General features: G+C 39.5%; 1 protein-coding gene across 1 annotated transcript in view; it reads right to left on the reverse strand.

Annotated features, from left to right (window-relative positions):
- Window positions 1-15,339, reverse strand: part of LOC136753846 (probable guanine nucleotide exchange factor MCF2L2) — a 102,692-nt gene that overhangs the window by 10,373 nt on the left and 76,980 nt on the right. The window contains exons 7-11 of the mRNA XM_066710229.1: window positions 12,601-12,717; window positions 11,963-12,112; window positions 10,238-10,362; window positions 8,621-8,735; window positions 8,213-8,332 (exon numbers count right to left, since the gene is read on the reverse strand). Of these exons, the coding sequence (XP_066566326.1) occupies window positions 8,213-8,332; window positions 8,621-8,735; window positions 10,238-10,362; window positions 11,963-12,112; window positions 12,601-12,717 (627 nt within the window). The remainder of the gene's footprint in view (window positions 1-8,212; window positions 8,333-8,620; window positions 8,736-10,237; window positions 10,363-11,962; window positions 12,113-12,600; window positions 12,718-15,339) is intronic.

Genomic DNA, 15,339 nt, shown 5'->3' on the forward strand with positions numbered 1-15,339 from the left:
TATGATGCTACAAGCTTGGCACACCTATTTTTGGGAAGTTTCTCCTATTCTTCTTTGCAGGACCTCTCAAGCTCCATCAGGTTGGATGGGGAGCGTCGGTGCACAGCCATTTTCAGATCTCTCCAGGGATGTTCAATTGGGTTCAAGTCTGGGCTCTGGCTGGGCCACTCAAGGACATTCACAGAGTTGTCCTGTAGCCACTCCTTTGTTATCTTGGCTGTGTGCTTAGTGTCGTTGTCCTTTTGGAAGATGAACCTTCACCCCAGTCTGAGGTCCATAGCGCTCTGGAGCAGGTTTTCATCAAGGATGTCTCTGTACATTGCTGCATTAATCTTTCCCTCGATCCTGACTAGTCTCCCAGTCCCCACAGCATGATGCTGCCACCACCATGCTTCACTGTAGGGATGGTATTGGCCAGGTGATGAGCGGTGCCTGGTTTCCTCCAGACACGAGTTCAATCTTTGTTTCATCAGACCAGAGAATTTTGTTTCTCATGGTCTGACAGTCCTTCAGGTGCCTTTTGGCAAACTCCAGGCAGGCTGTCATGTGCCTTTTACGGAGGAGTGGCTTCCGTCTGGTCACTCTACCATACAGGCCTGATTGGTGGAGTGCTGCAGAGATGGTTGTTCTTCTGGAAGGTTCTCCTCTCTCCACAGAGACATGCTGGAGGTCTGTCAGAGTGATCATCGGGTTCTTGGTCACCTCCTTGACTAAGGCCCTTCTCCCCCGATCGCTCAGTTTGGCCAGGCGGCCAGCTCTAGGAAGAGTCCTGGTGGTTCCAATCTTCTTCCATTTACAGATGATGAAGGCCACTGTGCTCATTGGGACCTTCATTGCTGCAGAAATTTTTCTGTACCCTTCCCCAGATCTGTGCCTCAATACAATCCTGTCTCGGAGGTCTGCAGACAATTCCTTGGACTTCATGGCTTGGTTTGTGCTTTGACATGCACTGTTAACTGTGGGACCTTATATAGACAGGTGTGTGCCTTTCCAAATCATGTCCAATCAACTGAATTTACCACAGGTGGACTCCAATTAAGTTGTAGAAACATCTCAAGGATGATCAGTGGAAACAGGATGCACCTGAGCTCAATTTTGCGTGTCATGGCAAAGGCTGTGAATACTTATGTACATGTGCTTTTTTGGTTTTTTATTTTTAATACATTTGCAAAGATTTCAAACAAACTTCTTTCACATTGTCATTATAGGGTATTGTTTGTAGAATTTTGAGGAAAATGATTAATTTAATCCATTTTGGAATAAGGCTGTAACATAACAAAATGTGGAAAAAATGAAGCGCTGTGAATCCGGATGCACTGTATACGGTGGCCCTGAAGTACAAAACACAAATGCAAAAACAAATGCAATTGCAAAAAGAAAAACACAAAAACAAAATGCAGAACACAATTGCAAAAAGAAAAACACAAAAACAAAAAGCAGAACGCAAATCCAAAAGGAAGAACACAAATCCAAAAAGAGAAACACAAAAACAAAAAGAACGCAAAAGCAAAAGGAAGACCACAAATGCAAAAAGAAAAACACGAAAACAACCAGAAACGAAAAGCTAAAATTTTTTTTTTTTAGTTTCTTCATCCGCCAGCGGCACTATTTCGAAGCCCACTGCTGTTATGGGCAAGCTACATACCCACACAGGACTGTCTAGCGCTGCCATTGGTCAGAGTCTCTGTTCTCTGCTCTGTGCTCTCTGTGCACGAGAGAAACGCTCTGTAACACTCACAATGTTACACAAGTGGGTGACTAAACACCCACCTGTCCCTTTAACTAGAGACAGTAGCCTGGCCAGGTAAACACTTAATTTCCCATAGTCCTCTGGTTCTATCTCTTCCCCCATTGGCTCATTCAATTCCTCCATTATCCAATCACAGCCTAGGCAGCCCCTGTTCAGTGTATATATATATATAGGGCAGCCATAGCTGGGGTGACTCCATTACTATTGTTGTTTTCAAACCTTTCTATAGCTTCCTAGTTACTTTGATCAACCTACCAACAGTGCATTCGGACATCTGCATACTTCTTTGTCTTTTGTTTTCTAGTACCATTGTTTATGTAGGGGTTTATTGTTTTGTCTTGAGTGGGTTCCTGCTGGGTGTTGTTACAGTTTGTGTGTTGGTTTGTTTTGGACTTCCCTCACAACTACTGCATTCACCTTCACTCCTTATTCCTGGGTTATTCCCAAAGACCATTGCAATGCTCTCAATTTTTTCCAGTCAACCTTCATTGCTGTTTTCCCTGGACTTCTGCTGGGTGAGCTCACTCCATTCTGTTGACATTGATTTGTTTCTCCAGGATCATTTTTACAACACTTGGCCATTGCTAATTTATTTTGTTACTTTCCATCTCAGTTAATTTCACCTTTACTTTGTTACTTTTCTTCAGCTCAACACTTTATTGATTCTTTTTTCTCCTCTTATATTGCCAGGACTCTTCTACAGTTTAACAAATCCTTTTCTATATATCAATTAAAAGCTCTTCGCTATCTTTATCCTATAGTTATACTCTATAGTCATTTTTCCTGTCTTACCATCTATCCTTTACTTGTTTCATAGCTTCTTTCCTATCTATCCCATTGCTGTTTCCATCATACTGAATCCCCACAATAAACTGTAACGTTTAAGAATTGATACAATCGACGTCCCTGAGTTGCTGTTCGCCACCCTTGCTGAAGTAGTTTATCTGTTTGTAAAGTGGGCCAGTAATCATTCCGTTTGGAGGACAGCGCCACTGCCTAACAGTCGTGCAGGGTGATGGTTACAGCTCGATTTCAAGTATAAGTGTTGATATGGGTTATATTACAAAGGTTAGAAAGTGATGTTAGCCTACATTAAGTGTTTCTTAAAGCAATTGCCATGCACATGGTGTGTTGGCGAGTTAACAGAAACAACTAAACACAGATGTTAACACAGAAATAATACTCCTCTCTGGCTGTTTCCCCTCTGCATTTAAATAAGCTGCTGTCATCCCACTCAAGAAACCAACCCTTGACCCACCTCTCCTCAGAACTACCATCCTGTCTTCCTACTCCCCTTCCTCTCAAAGACTGTCAAGCGGGCGGTCCGCCGTCAGATTTCTGCCTTTCTGTCCCATCATTCACTCCTTGATCCTCTGCAATCCAGCTTGCAAACTCACTCCACTGAGACAGCTCTCCTGGCAGTCACTGACTCCCTCAGCTGTGCTCGGACTGCCTCCCGCTCCTCAGTCATCATTCTTCTTGATCTCTGCAGCATTTGACACTGTCGATCACTCCATTCTCCTCTCCTGCCTTGCTGACCTTGGAATCTCTGGAATTGTTCTCATCTGGTTCTCCTCCTATTTCAACGACCGGACCTACCAAGTGACAATTGGAAGGTTCCTCATCCACCCCCCAACCTCTCCTCACAGGCATACCCCAAGGCTCTGTCCTGGGCCCTCTCCTGTTCTCTCTCTACACTCCCTCCCTGGGCCCCCTCTTTGCATCCCATGGCTTCTCCTACCACTTTTATGCAGATGATGCCCAGATCTTCCTGTCTTTTCCCTCTTCTGACCCCTTCATCCCCTCTCACATCTCTTCTTGTTCGTCTGCTATCTCTGTCTAGATGCACTCGCACCACCTCAAACTCAACCTCTCCAAATCGGATCTCCTCTTTTTCCCCACTCTTCCTCACCTTCTGCTGATCTCTCCATCTCAATCCCCTTGGAATCCACCACACTCTCTCCTTCTTCTGCTAAAAATCTAGGAGTCACCCTCGATCCTACGCTCTGCTACAACCAGCACATCACCACACTGACACGCACCTGCAGATTCTTCCTGAGCAACATATGCCGAATCTGTCCCTTCCTCACCGACTGCTCGTCCAGTCACTGGTCCTCTCCCGCCTGGACTACTGCAACTCCCTCCTGGCTGGCCTGCCTGCAACTACTACCTAACTGCTCCAGCTCATCCAGAACTCTGCGGCTCGTCTGGTATTCTCTCTGCCCCGATTCACACGCGCTACTCCACTGCTCTGCTCCCTCCACTGGCTCCCGATACCAGCACGCATTCAGTTCAAGACATTGACCCTCACCTACCGCTGTCTCGACCACACGGCACCAAGCTACCTTCAGTCCCTTGTCTCTCCATACATCCCCTCCAGACCACTGCGGTCTTCCGTTGCCAGAAGACTAACTCTGCCTCCTCTCTACTCCCCTTCCTCCAGAGCCCGCTCCTTCTCATCCCTGGCCCCCAAATGGTGGAACAAGTCAAAATGGCAGAGTCCTTGATCTCCTTCCGGCGCTTACTCAAGACACATCTTTTCAAATAGTACTTGTAATATTAGTCTCTTACGCTCCTGTAACATTTTATCATGCTTCTTGCATCACTAATACTTGTATTATTGATTTCCCCTTGCTCCCTTTCCCGTAGCCCTTGACTGTGACCTAACATCTTGACTGCACTTAGCTTTTACTTTCCAGGATGTAAGACCTCATTATTGTATTTACTTATGTAAATTGGAATGTGTACAATGTATTATGCTTTGAATTGCCTGTATTATGTAAATTTGAATTTGTAATGTTTGATGCCTTGTACCAAACTATATTATTGCACTTTGTATTGCACTTATTGTAAGTTGCCCTGGATAAGGGCGTCTGCCAAGAAATAAAAATAATAAGAAGAAGAAGAAGAAGAAGAAGAATATTAACAAATATAGGTCTTGATCACGATATGAAATTAGCCTACAGGACCTACATTTGTCACTCTATACAGTACCCCTCCACTTCTAATTATACTTCCCTGTAAAGAGTTTACAGTCAATAGAATCATTATTTTTATTTTGTGTTTTTAATAAATGAAACAAGAGTGACATTCAAAATAATCGTAATTCCAGGAGCTGTTTGTTTTCCGGGTCTGGATCAATATGTGTACTTTAAATCAAGTGCTTCTCTCGGGCAGAGAATTGCGAACAGAGATGGCTGACCAATAGCAGCGCTTCAGTCCTGTGTAGTCTGCCCATAACAGTGGTGGGGGATGAAGAGGTGGGACACATTTTCTATTGGTGGGACTCTAGATGACGCAATTCAGTTAAAAAAAAAAAAATTGTTTTTGTGTTTCTAGTTTTGTTTTTGTGTTTTTCTTTTTGCATTTGTGTCCTTCCTTTTGCTTTTGCATTCTGCTTTTTGTTTTAGTATTCTTCTTTTTGCAGTTGTGTGTTTCTTTTTGCCTTTGTGTTTTGTACGTCAGGGCCACTGTAATCGTAACATAAATTTAAGCCTATACCTAGCTATATCACGTTATTGCGTACTGGCTCACTACAAATCACTTCATATTATGATGTCACCTTCATCAGCTCTCAGCTCTTGGTGAGCAGCGAGGCATTATGGGACCATTATGTTCACCAGAAAAGTCAGTGGCTGTGTCCCTAATCACACACTTGTTCCCTACAAACTTCATCTAGTTCTATTCCTCCCATAGTGTAATTATAGTGGACATTTTTGTTACCTGCATGTAATACCTTGCACTTGTCCACATTGAATTTCATCTGCCAGGTGTCGGCCCACAACTGAATATTTTCCAAGTCCCTTTGAATATCCTGTGCTGCCGAGATTGTGTATGCTGAGCTATTTTAGTATCATCTGCAAATTTGACAAGTTTGCTAACTATCCCTGAGTCCAGGTCATTCATATATATTAGAAAAAGCAAAGGCCCTAGTACTGATCCCTGTGGAACTCCACTAACAACCTCACTCCAGTTAGAAGCAACTCCTCTTATCGACACCCTCGGTTTCCTATATATCAACCAGTTCCTAATCCATCTACTTACATTACCCTGAATGCCTACAGCTTCCAATTTGAGGATCAGTCTTTGGTGTGGAATCTTATGAAAAGCTTTTTGAAAATCTAAGTATATCATATCATATGCTTTCACGTCATCTACAGCTGCAGTTGCAATAAATTAGTAAGACATGATCTGCCTCGTCTAAACCCATTTTGCCTATCTCCAGGAATATGGTTTTCATTAAGATGTTCCTTTATTTTCTGTCTAATCATTTTTTCCAACATTTTACAAGTACTGCAGGTCAGACAGATTGGCCTGTAAGTTCCTGGCTCAGTTTTGTCCCCTTTCTTTTTATTTTGCTTGTATATTTTATGTAAAGGGAAAGTGGTAGTTTGTGTTTAATACATTTAATACAATACTGGAGAGAGCCAGGATAGTAGAGCTGGACTGTAGCAAGAGATGGAGATTGTATACAAATACCCTATTCCTGTTTAAGTAAAACCCACTAAACTGAGTTATGTTGATTCACAGTTCTTTATTAATTACCCACTCTTACACACACCAGACCTGGGTCAAATATCAATAGGCCTACATATTTGTATTTCTATATTTTTAATTACATCAAATACCATTTAAAGTTTGTATTTGAAAAATTACAAATTGTATCCTGTTTGACAATTACTAATTTACTGTAATTGAAAATACTTTTTAAAAGTATTGATATGTATTTGCAAATACTTTATGTATTATGTACAGTTATGCATTTTCACTAGTATTTTATATTCTCCATTTTCAATCATTTGTATTTGAATCAATGTGTTGTATTTGAATATATAATCTTAAGTGTCACAACAACATAAATGTAGCACAACATTAACACATCATAAGAAGATTAAAGACACAATGTGAGATTCCTAACATAGTCCCAACAAGGAGAGCGGGAGAAAAAGATTCAGTGTTTCCCAAAAGTCTAAACAGGTCACTTTCATTATCTCCTCGTCTCTGCATCTATTACCCAATGAGGGAGAAAGAAAAATGGGTTTGTTATTCAAAGTTGAGCTACCTCCTGTATTGCTGGAAAAATATGTACCTTGCACACATAACACTAATTGTCAGTGCTAATCAAAAAACTATTAAAAGTTTAACTACAACACAAATGTGGCCATAACATGACATAGAAGGTAGAGTCTTCTGCAACTCAACATTTACTTTCAGTTGGAGTCTTTGTGTTGGTAATTTTAGACCACATTTGTTGTGGTGCTGAGTTTGTTGTGATACAAGCCATAATTGAAATACAAATAATGTAAAATATAGAATATCAAATACTTGTGGAAAAACATATTTGAAGAATTTGCTAAATACATCAAATACATTCAATTAGTAATTGTGAAACAGGATACAATTTATAATCTTTAAAATAAGATTTTGGAAAAAATATTTGAAGTAATTGAAAATACAGAAAATATGTTTTTGACCCAGGTCTGACACACACCTGTGTCCATCTCTCTTCAGAAACCCGACATTGACATTCTGCAGTGCTTGGAACACATCAACATTACCCACCATACTATTATGAGCATAAGGCAGAACAATGAAGAGTAATTTGACAACAATTTAAAAAAAGCAGATGAACTTGCAGGCATTCCTCTTGAAATGCTTAATTTAGCAGGAAGGCAACCAAAATGGCCAAACTATCCAATGGCAGACCCAAAACCATACAGATTTTCTATTTTCCTTCCGTTTGTCGACAGCCTTTTGAATTAATTAGCTGAGAGATTCAGTGAACATGTCAGAATGGTTTGCATGATCCAGTACCTCATTCCAAAGTATGTGGTTTTTCACAGATTCCAGAAGTTAAGTACTGCCATACAAACTTATAATGATGACATGCCTGGTACACCAAAGGACCTAAAGAATGATTATGATAGGTGGCTGGCACAATGGAACAAGTACCCAGTGGATAGACCGAACAACGTGATGAAAGCACTTACCGCAGCTGACCCAATGTTCTATCTGAACATCCACTGTCTATTAAAGATCTTTGCAACAATACCAGTCATAACAGCCTCAGCTGAAATATTTTTTTAGCTGTTTACACAGACTCAAGTCCTGTTTGCAGTCAACAATGGGACAGGATCGACTGTCAGGCCTTGTTTTTATAATTAGAATAACATAATTTTAATGAAATAATGCTTGTAAAATATCATTTTTGTTATTTTATTAATGCAGCAGTGGTATTTATAATTATCATGATATTAACACAATTATTTTGTATCCTCTGTAATTTAGTATAACATTCACGTCTGTTAAACGGCACCGATACATCCTTTTATTTGTATTTTCCAAATGGACTTGAGCAGCACCCCCCAAAATGTCCTGCTGGTTACACCAATGGTTGTTACTTCTCTTGCATATCAGGACCCTAACCCAGAAATATGTATATGGTGATTCTACACAGCTCACCTGGGCTCTCTCCTCCAGAGACTTCAACTCTCTCAAAAGGTGTTCCACTTGAGCTACGCCATCTCCAATGTTTGAGAAAGCAGCCAGAATCTCCATTAGGCTGTCCAGAGCCACTTTAACCTGAGCAAGAAGGGAAATAAAAAGATACATGCTTGCATACATAATTCAATAGATAATTGAAAACATACCAATGAAATGTAGCTACAAGTTAAATCATTTAAAAATTTTAAATTCAAAAGAAGCAACTGCAGTAGTTTTAACATTGTCCTATTAATTACTGGTAAAGTACAGTTTTTATCCAATACTTTCCAGAAGCACAGTTCAACTGCACACCTTGAATGATATAAACTGTTAAAAAAACTAAAATATTTGAAACCCGCAGATATATATAATAAAAATAAAGCATACCTCACGAAAGTCTCGTTCAAAGTGGTGTAACTGCAAGCACTGTTCCAGTTTGAGATGATGCTTTAACCAAAACTCTTCAAATGCGTTTTCTGTTTCATCTAATTGTGCCAGCAACCTGGGACAGGAACACATTCACCTGAATGGCCTTCTTTCTCTTTGCATCATAAAAATTACTTATTACATTTCTCAAGGAGAAAGGGGAGCTTTGATTCCAAAACAGGAAATCAATTGGAATTTGTAAAATGTACTATGCCTTGAACTGCACTGTATTATTGCACTTTGTATTGCTCTTATGTTTTGTAAGTCACCCTGGACAAGGGTGTCTGCTAATACAATAATAATAATAATAATAATAATAATAATAATAATAATAATAATAATAATAATAATAATAATATGAACATTAAGAGCCAATTGAATAAATGTAGCCATAAATTACACTTTTTATTTTTGTGTGTAGAAAAGGACTTTGCTTTATACAGTGCTTTAACACAGTTTTCACAGAATTAGTAAAATTTATTTCAGGGCCGGCTAAAGCAAATGTCACAATACCAGTTGATATTTTTTAGAATACATTAGTACAAAGCTGACAATAACTTTTTTTAAAGAAAGCATGATGCTATGATATTGTAATATCAAAAGCTTTGTAAAATTTGTAAGACATCTGCCCTTTTTGCAACAGAAACACTGCTCAACCATCTCCAAATTCACCAACAGAGGTCGTGTAGAATCTCTGGATGAATGTGAAATAACCAGTCTGGGTTAGCAAGTAAGTCCCTTTTATTTTCACACTACACGCTCAACAACCACCAGCACCTGTACCCCGGAATTCCTCTACCACTCTCTCTCTAGCACTACTGGTGCACCGGTTGTCAACCATAAAGCAACATATTCTTTCTACAGGTCGCCCGCACGTCACTTTCTACAAACTTTGTTCCCTGATCATTGCTTTCAATCAATCAATAATCATCCCAGTCTAATTCTGTATCACACCTGTCCCATGCTTTCCCAATCATGTGTCCTTGTATTTAAACCCATCTGTCCTGCTCAACTATGCAAAGTTTTTTCTGGCCTCACCAGCAACAATTCCAAGCCTTCCATTCTTACTACTGCCTGATTTCCCGTGTCCTGATCCAAGCCTGATCTTCTTCCCTCATTTTCTGGATTGCCTTGTCTATTTAGTTTGCCCGATTGATTAACCTGTTGCTTGTTTCCAAGACTACGCCTTTCACCTCAGCCCCTTTGTACTGTTCTTTCGATTTTTATCTCCTGTGAGTTGGATATCAATCCAGCTAGTTGGCAATTGGATCCTACCTTCACTGGCACTTCTGGGTGTCTGATCCTGACACTCTCACAAAAATTATGAAAGATAGTATTATGTCCCAAAGCATTCTTTCAGTTCCATCAAGATTCATACATCACACAGACCTTTTTTTATTTATTTATATGAGCTACTTAAGTAAACGTGTCACATTACATACAACTTTTCAAATAATTGATTTCATCGTCATCATTGATCATCTGATGAAAACTGCAGCAAACTATCCGTTAACTAGTTATTATGCCTTAAATAACAAAAATTGTATATGATCATTAGAAACGTCTACAGTCACTAACCGTTCCACTGTAGTTACATTCTCCAGCTCGTCTGGGTTCAGCTTACAGTTGGCATTTTGTGTTGCTAGATCTTTTATATAAGAGAGCAAAGTCATTCCTTGTTTCATTGCCAGTTTTAGTTCATCCTGTTAAGGACAGAGAGAGAGAAAGTAAGAAACAAAGAAGTTTTGATAAAACATGATGGAACCACAAAACTGACTATCATGTCCATTTATTAGTATTTATTAGGATAAGGTTTGTTTGTTTCATTTCAATTTCAAAACATGTACTGCTTCAGTGTTTTATTTTTATCAGTGAACATATATTTTACTTCCCATATGTAATTCCCAACTGTATTAAGAACTTTGAAAATGTGTTATCAGTATTCATCATTTGTTATATTGTATTATCTATTTTTGTGTTTTTTAAACACAGCCATCCCATACTTCAATCAGTACAACATACTGGTTACATTATTTTGAATTTTAAGAACAGTAAACATTTTGTAATTTTGTTTGGAACAAACTCTAAATTAAACCAAACAGCTTGCCTTGATTAAAACCAAAACTATTAAAATTGCACTAATCAATTCTGAGAATCAATATAAAAAGGCATTTTGTTCATTTTGTTGTTAATAAGGTGTATTTTTCCAATTGTTGTATTTTGTATTGATTTATACATTTCTTGAAACAAAGAAACAAAGCATAGGACTACAGATGTTTCAAATAGTGTTCAAATTGTGTCAGAGGTCATGGGGGGTTGACATTATGAAGTAACAAATCTGGCATTAATTAAGAAATATATATTAGATTAACAAATTACATTAACCTAAACATAAATATTTCATTTTCATATCCTACATTTCTATGAGGTGTTTCCCCCATGTTATTTAACAAGTATTAACAGGCAGGCCCTGTAATTAACCTTAATGCACAAACTCTGTATGACCATAAATAACTTTTAAACTATCTAAAAACCTGTTTTATTATTTCAAAATATCTTTATCAAATACTGTTCCTTTAAATATAAACAAGTTGCGTAATTATCCTTAATGTTCACAATGAGGTAGTAAAAAAAAAAAAAACTCTGTTAAACATAATTAAACAAAACAGCCTCTGTTTTGCATGAAAACATAGGCCTACACCCCAAGGCAGTGGTATACACAGACTTTCTCAGGGGCAGTGGCAACATCACCTTATCACTTTAGTAATTGATTATTGAGAAATACCTACAAAACTTACAGGATTGTGACACTCCAGGACCAGGGTTGCCTACTCCCTTTTTAGAGGGTAACCCATATTTGCTGTATTTATTTATTATTTATTGGCACACATTAATTAAATCGTGTTCGCCTTGATACTGATGGTCTCCATGGAGCTGTTGTACAAAAGACCCTGCACATCCAGTTGTTCATAAAATGCGAATGTTTTTTGGCTGTATCACTCCGATCATTCAGATTTAATGGCACTTGAGATTCTATGTTCTGACATACTGTAGGTGATGTGTATTTTGATGTGTCTCTCTTTCCTGTCTGTCTACAAGAACACACCTCCATGTCTGAAAATTACGTATTTCCTTTGTGTTCCGCTTTGGGCACTGTCTGGTAGCATCATCCTCTTAGTCAGTGGAAACACCCATTTTCACTTTCCAGTGGAAATGGGGCATTACACACACCACAAATCAGAGCTTAGCAGCTGCAGGAGCTACTCCATACACAACAACCTTGCAGGGTAACTGTCTACTTACCTTAAGCTTGTCATGTTTCGCTATTTGGGTGGCGAGAAGGTCCTGGGTGCATTGCACTTCATTCGGGAGCTCCGTCTCAGACAGACTGGTTCCAAATCTCTGCAGCATCCGAGTAGTGCTCTTCACTATCACAGCAAAGTTTTCTATGGCCTGCAGAGCCACCCAGCAATGGTTGACAGACAAGGACATGGGATTTGAGATCTTACTTTTAGTTTGCAAAGCAATAAGCTCTACCATATAGACATGTATAGACAGTGGTTGCTTCTCTGAGTTTGCAATCTTTAGGTTTGATTTCCCCTGAAAGCTTTGTATATTATATAGCTTTTTTTCCTGGGAGTCTTTTGAGCTATAACAGAGAAGGTCTGCAGCTATCAGGCCAACTAAACTCATGTTGTAAGCAGCAGAAAATTATGAAACATGTTTCTTGAGAAACTTTTGGATTTTTCAGCTTTGCTTTGATTCAGCTCCCAGATGTTTCATTATTTTCACCAGGCAAGTTTTGCTGCAATAACTGTAAGATGCAATGAGCATAATCATAAGGAGGCCAGTAGGAATATTTCCTCCTTCCATCACAAGTTTTTCTCTTTCTCTCCCTGCCTCCCTCCTTCTCCACTTACCTATCATTCTGTGTTACTCACAGTTCGGTGATGAATCCACTGGCTGTGACAGTACTCCAGGTTTCCCCCAAGTTCACAAGTTAGCTGGGCTTTATCGATATACCCATGTAAATCTGAAACTGAGTTTAACATGATGATCTGTGGGAAAAAACAAAACAATAACGTAACCTGTCATTGTATATTTGTATACATCTGCAGGCAAATGTGGCATTCTGATATTCACCAATGTCATCTGTACTAATTTGAAGTCACTTTTCATGATGCATCCATAAGGATTAAAAAAAAAAAAAAAAAAAGATCAATCAATTGGATCCACTGGTTCATCACAAACTGTTCATGTTCAATCTTCTATTAAGGACAGAGATTACAAGAAAGCAAGCAACCCTTTTTGATTCAGAAGCATAAAGATAAGAGACATCATCATAGACCTTACAATGCCAATTTATATTACACCAAAACAATAATAAACCAGAATAAGAACATTACATCACAGACTAGAGGTTGTCATTCAGGCCTTTGCACTTGTTTGGTCCCCACTACTATAGCCCATTGATTCAATGGTTGTTTCAAGAACCTCTGTGAATCAGAAGTTGAGTTGGTTCAGATTCCTTGAACTCTTTGTGTGGAAAACCACCTACTAATGCCAATACTAAATATACCTGCATTTTATTTTCTTGGTGTCCTAGTCCTCAACCTAGTTTTCTTTTAGAGCTTAAAAGGGATCTAGTGTGGTTTGTAAAATTATGGTTTTATGTTTCTTGATTTTTACATGTTGCTATTAGTGTTTATGTAAGATGTTTTTTTTTATATATTTCCATATTTGATTCTATGATATCAGCAACACTTTACATTTTGTCTTCCCTGTGGAAACTCGAGTCACTAATTTGTATCAAGTTAATCAAGTGTTAGTGTTTCATAGTCTTGCTTCCTGATAGTAACTGAGAGTAATCTGGTGTCACAAGTGATTGCTGATTTACACTGCTACTACGAGCTACCACCTTATTCTGTATCTAGAAGTTGCTTGAATACCTGTAGTGCAGGGGTCTCCAACACGTCGCTCGCGAGCAACCAGTAGCTTGCGCGACATCTCAGAGGGACTTGCTGAACGAATTTGAAAAAACACGCAGATTTTGCACACATCGCTGCCATACGAAGTAACTTGAACCCTGAGTCCTTCTCTGTGTTTCAAGTTTTGTGATGCGGGACAGCACCGCTCGGGAGTATTTGATGTTGGACAATTATAAATTGTGCACTGAAACTGTTAAGCAAAGTTACAAAATTGCAGAGAGAGTGCTGAGCAGAGCAAAAGTTGCAGAGCATGAACAAGAAACTGAAATGCAACAAATAGAAATAGACAGAGGGGATTCGGCAGAGGAATCAGTGGATGAGGAGTTGGAGTGATCTTCGCAGTGATTATCTACATGGAAAGTGGGTGCCAGGAGGAGGAAGCATAGCACGTCTAAACCAGCCGGGGATGTGGCGGGGTTACCATCAGTAAATCGGCAAATATGTTGAGATTTTTTATGCATTTGGAGAACTGACGCCAGGAAGAGGAGAGGCACTGGGAGGAACAGGCTGAACGAAACCAAAGAGGGGAAGTGGCTGAACGGCAGCAGTGGATAGAGGTACTGATGCGGTAGTGCAGCGACACGGGTTAACATGGTTATGTGAAGATGATGACATCGAAGGCTATTTAACCTCGGGTTAAAGGGTGGCTATATTGTGTGAATGGCCAGAGGCAACATGGACAGTAAGGTTGGTACCACAATTAACTGGTAAGGCACAAGCTGCATATGTTAGTATGACACAGGAAGAAACTACTAATTATGCAAGGGTTAAAGAGGTAGTTCTGAAACGGTATACTATCTGTGAAGAAATGTATAGACAGAGGTTTAGAGAAGCCGCTTGTAAAAAATATGAAAGTTTCAAAGACTTATACATACGATTAAGGGACTTGTGTAATACATGGATGTGTCCTGCAGAAAAAAAATATGAATGATGTACTTGAGGTAGTGATTACGGAACAACTCTTGAAGGCGTTAACTCCAGAAGTTCAAATCTGGGTTAAAGAACATAAGCCTAAATCGGGTCAGGAAGCAGCGGAACTTGCTGATGATTATACTGTTGACTGGAGGGGAGTGAACAGTGAAAGACGAAATGTGCAGTATAATACTGTGCAATTTGAAAATAATGGTACTGGCTCACAACAGAAAATAAACTGGAATGTGTAGATAGATCACAATGAAGCATGGATAAACCATCCCCCTACAAGTGCCATAATTGTAGCTGTATGGGACACAGAGCTGCTGACTGCCATGGAAGGTGAGAGTGTGACGATCTGCATTCGCCCCTGTCACTTTAAGGCAGTTGACTTTTTGCGTTTTGTGAAGCCTATAAAATGTCCCTACTACGACCCGTAGAGGGAGTAGCAAAAGAGGAAAATGTGTGGCAAATGAGAGAGAGCACGCAGTAACAGAAGGCAACGTGTGGGAGTACTAGTCAGAGAGTACCAAAAGTGAGGGGAAAGTGGAGACGGGGGACCCTTTTTCCAGACGGACTACTCAGCTCAGTGACGTGCAGGCGAGAGGGCGTGTTGATTTTGCTACAGTGTTTCATTTCTTCAGTGTCTTGTTTTTTATTCCTTTTCCTAAACTATCTCTAAGAATGTCGGGAGACTGACATTTAAAAGCATGTCGCCGCACATTAACGTTGTCTGCGTATACCGGCTCCGAGTCTTTTGAAGAAGACCACGCTAACACT

Source organism: Amia ocellicauda, chromosome 7, assembly GCF_036373705.1.
Source record: "Amia ocellicauda isolate fAmiCal2 chromosome 7, fAmiCal2.hap1, whole genome shotgun sequence".
Lineage (NCBI taxonomy): Eukaryota > Metazoa > Chordata > Actinopteri > Amiiformes > Amiidae > Amia > Amia ocellicauda.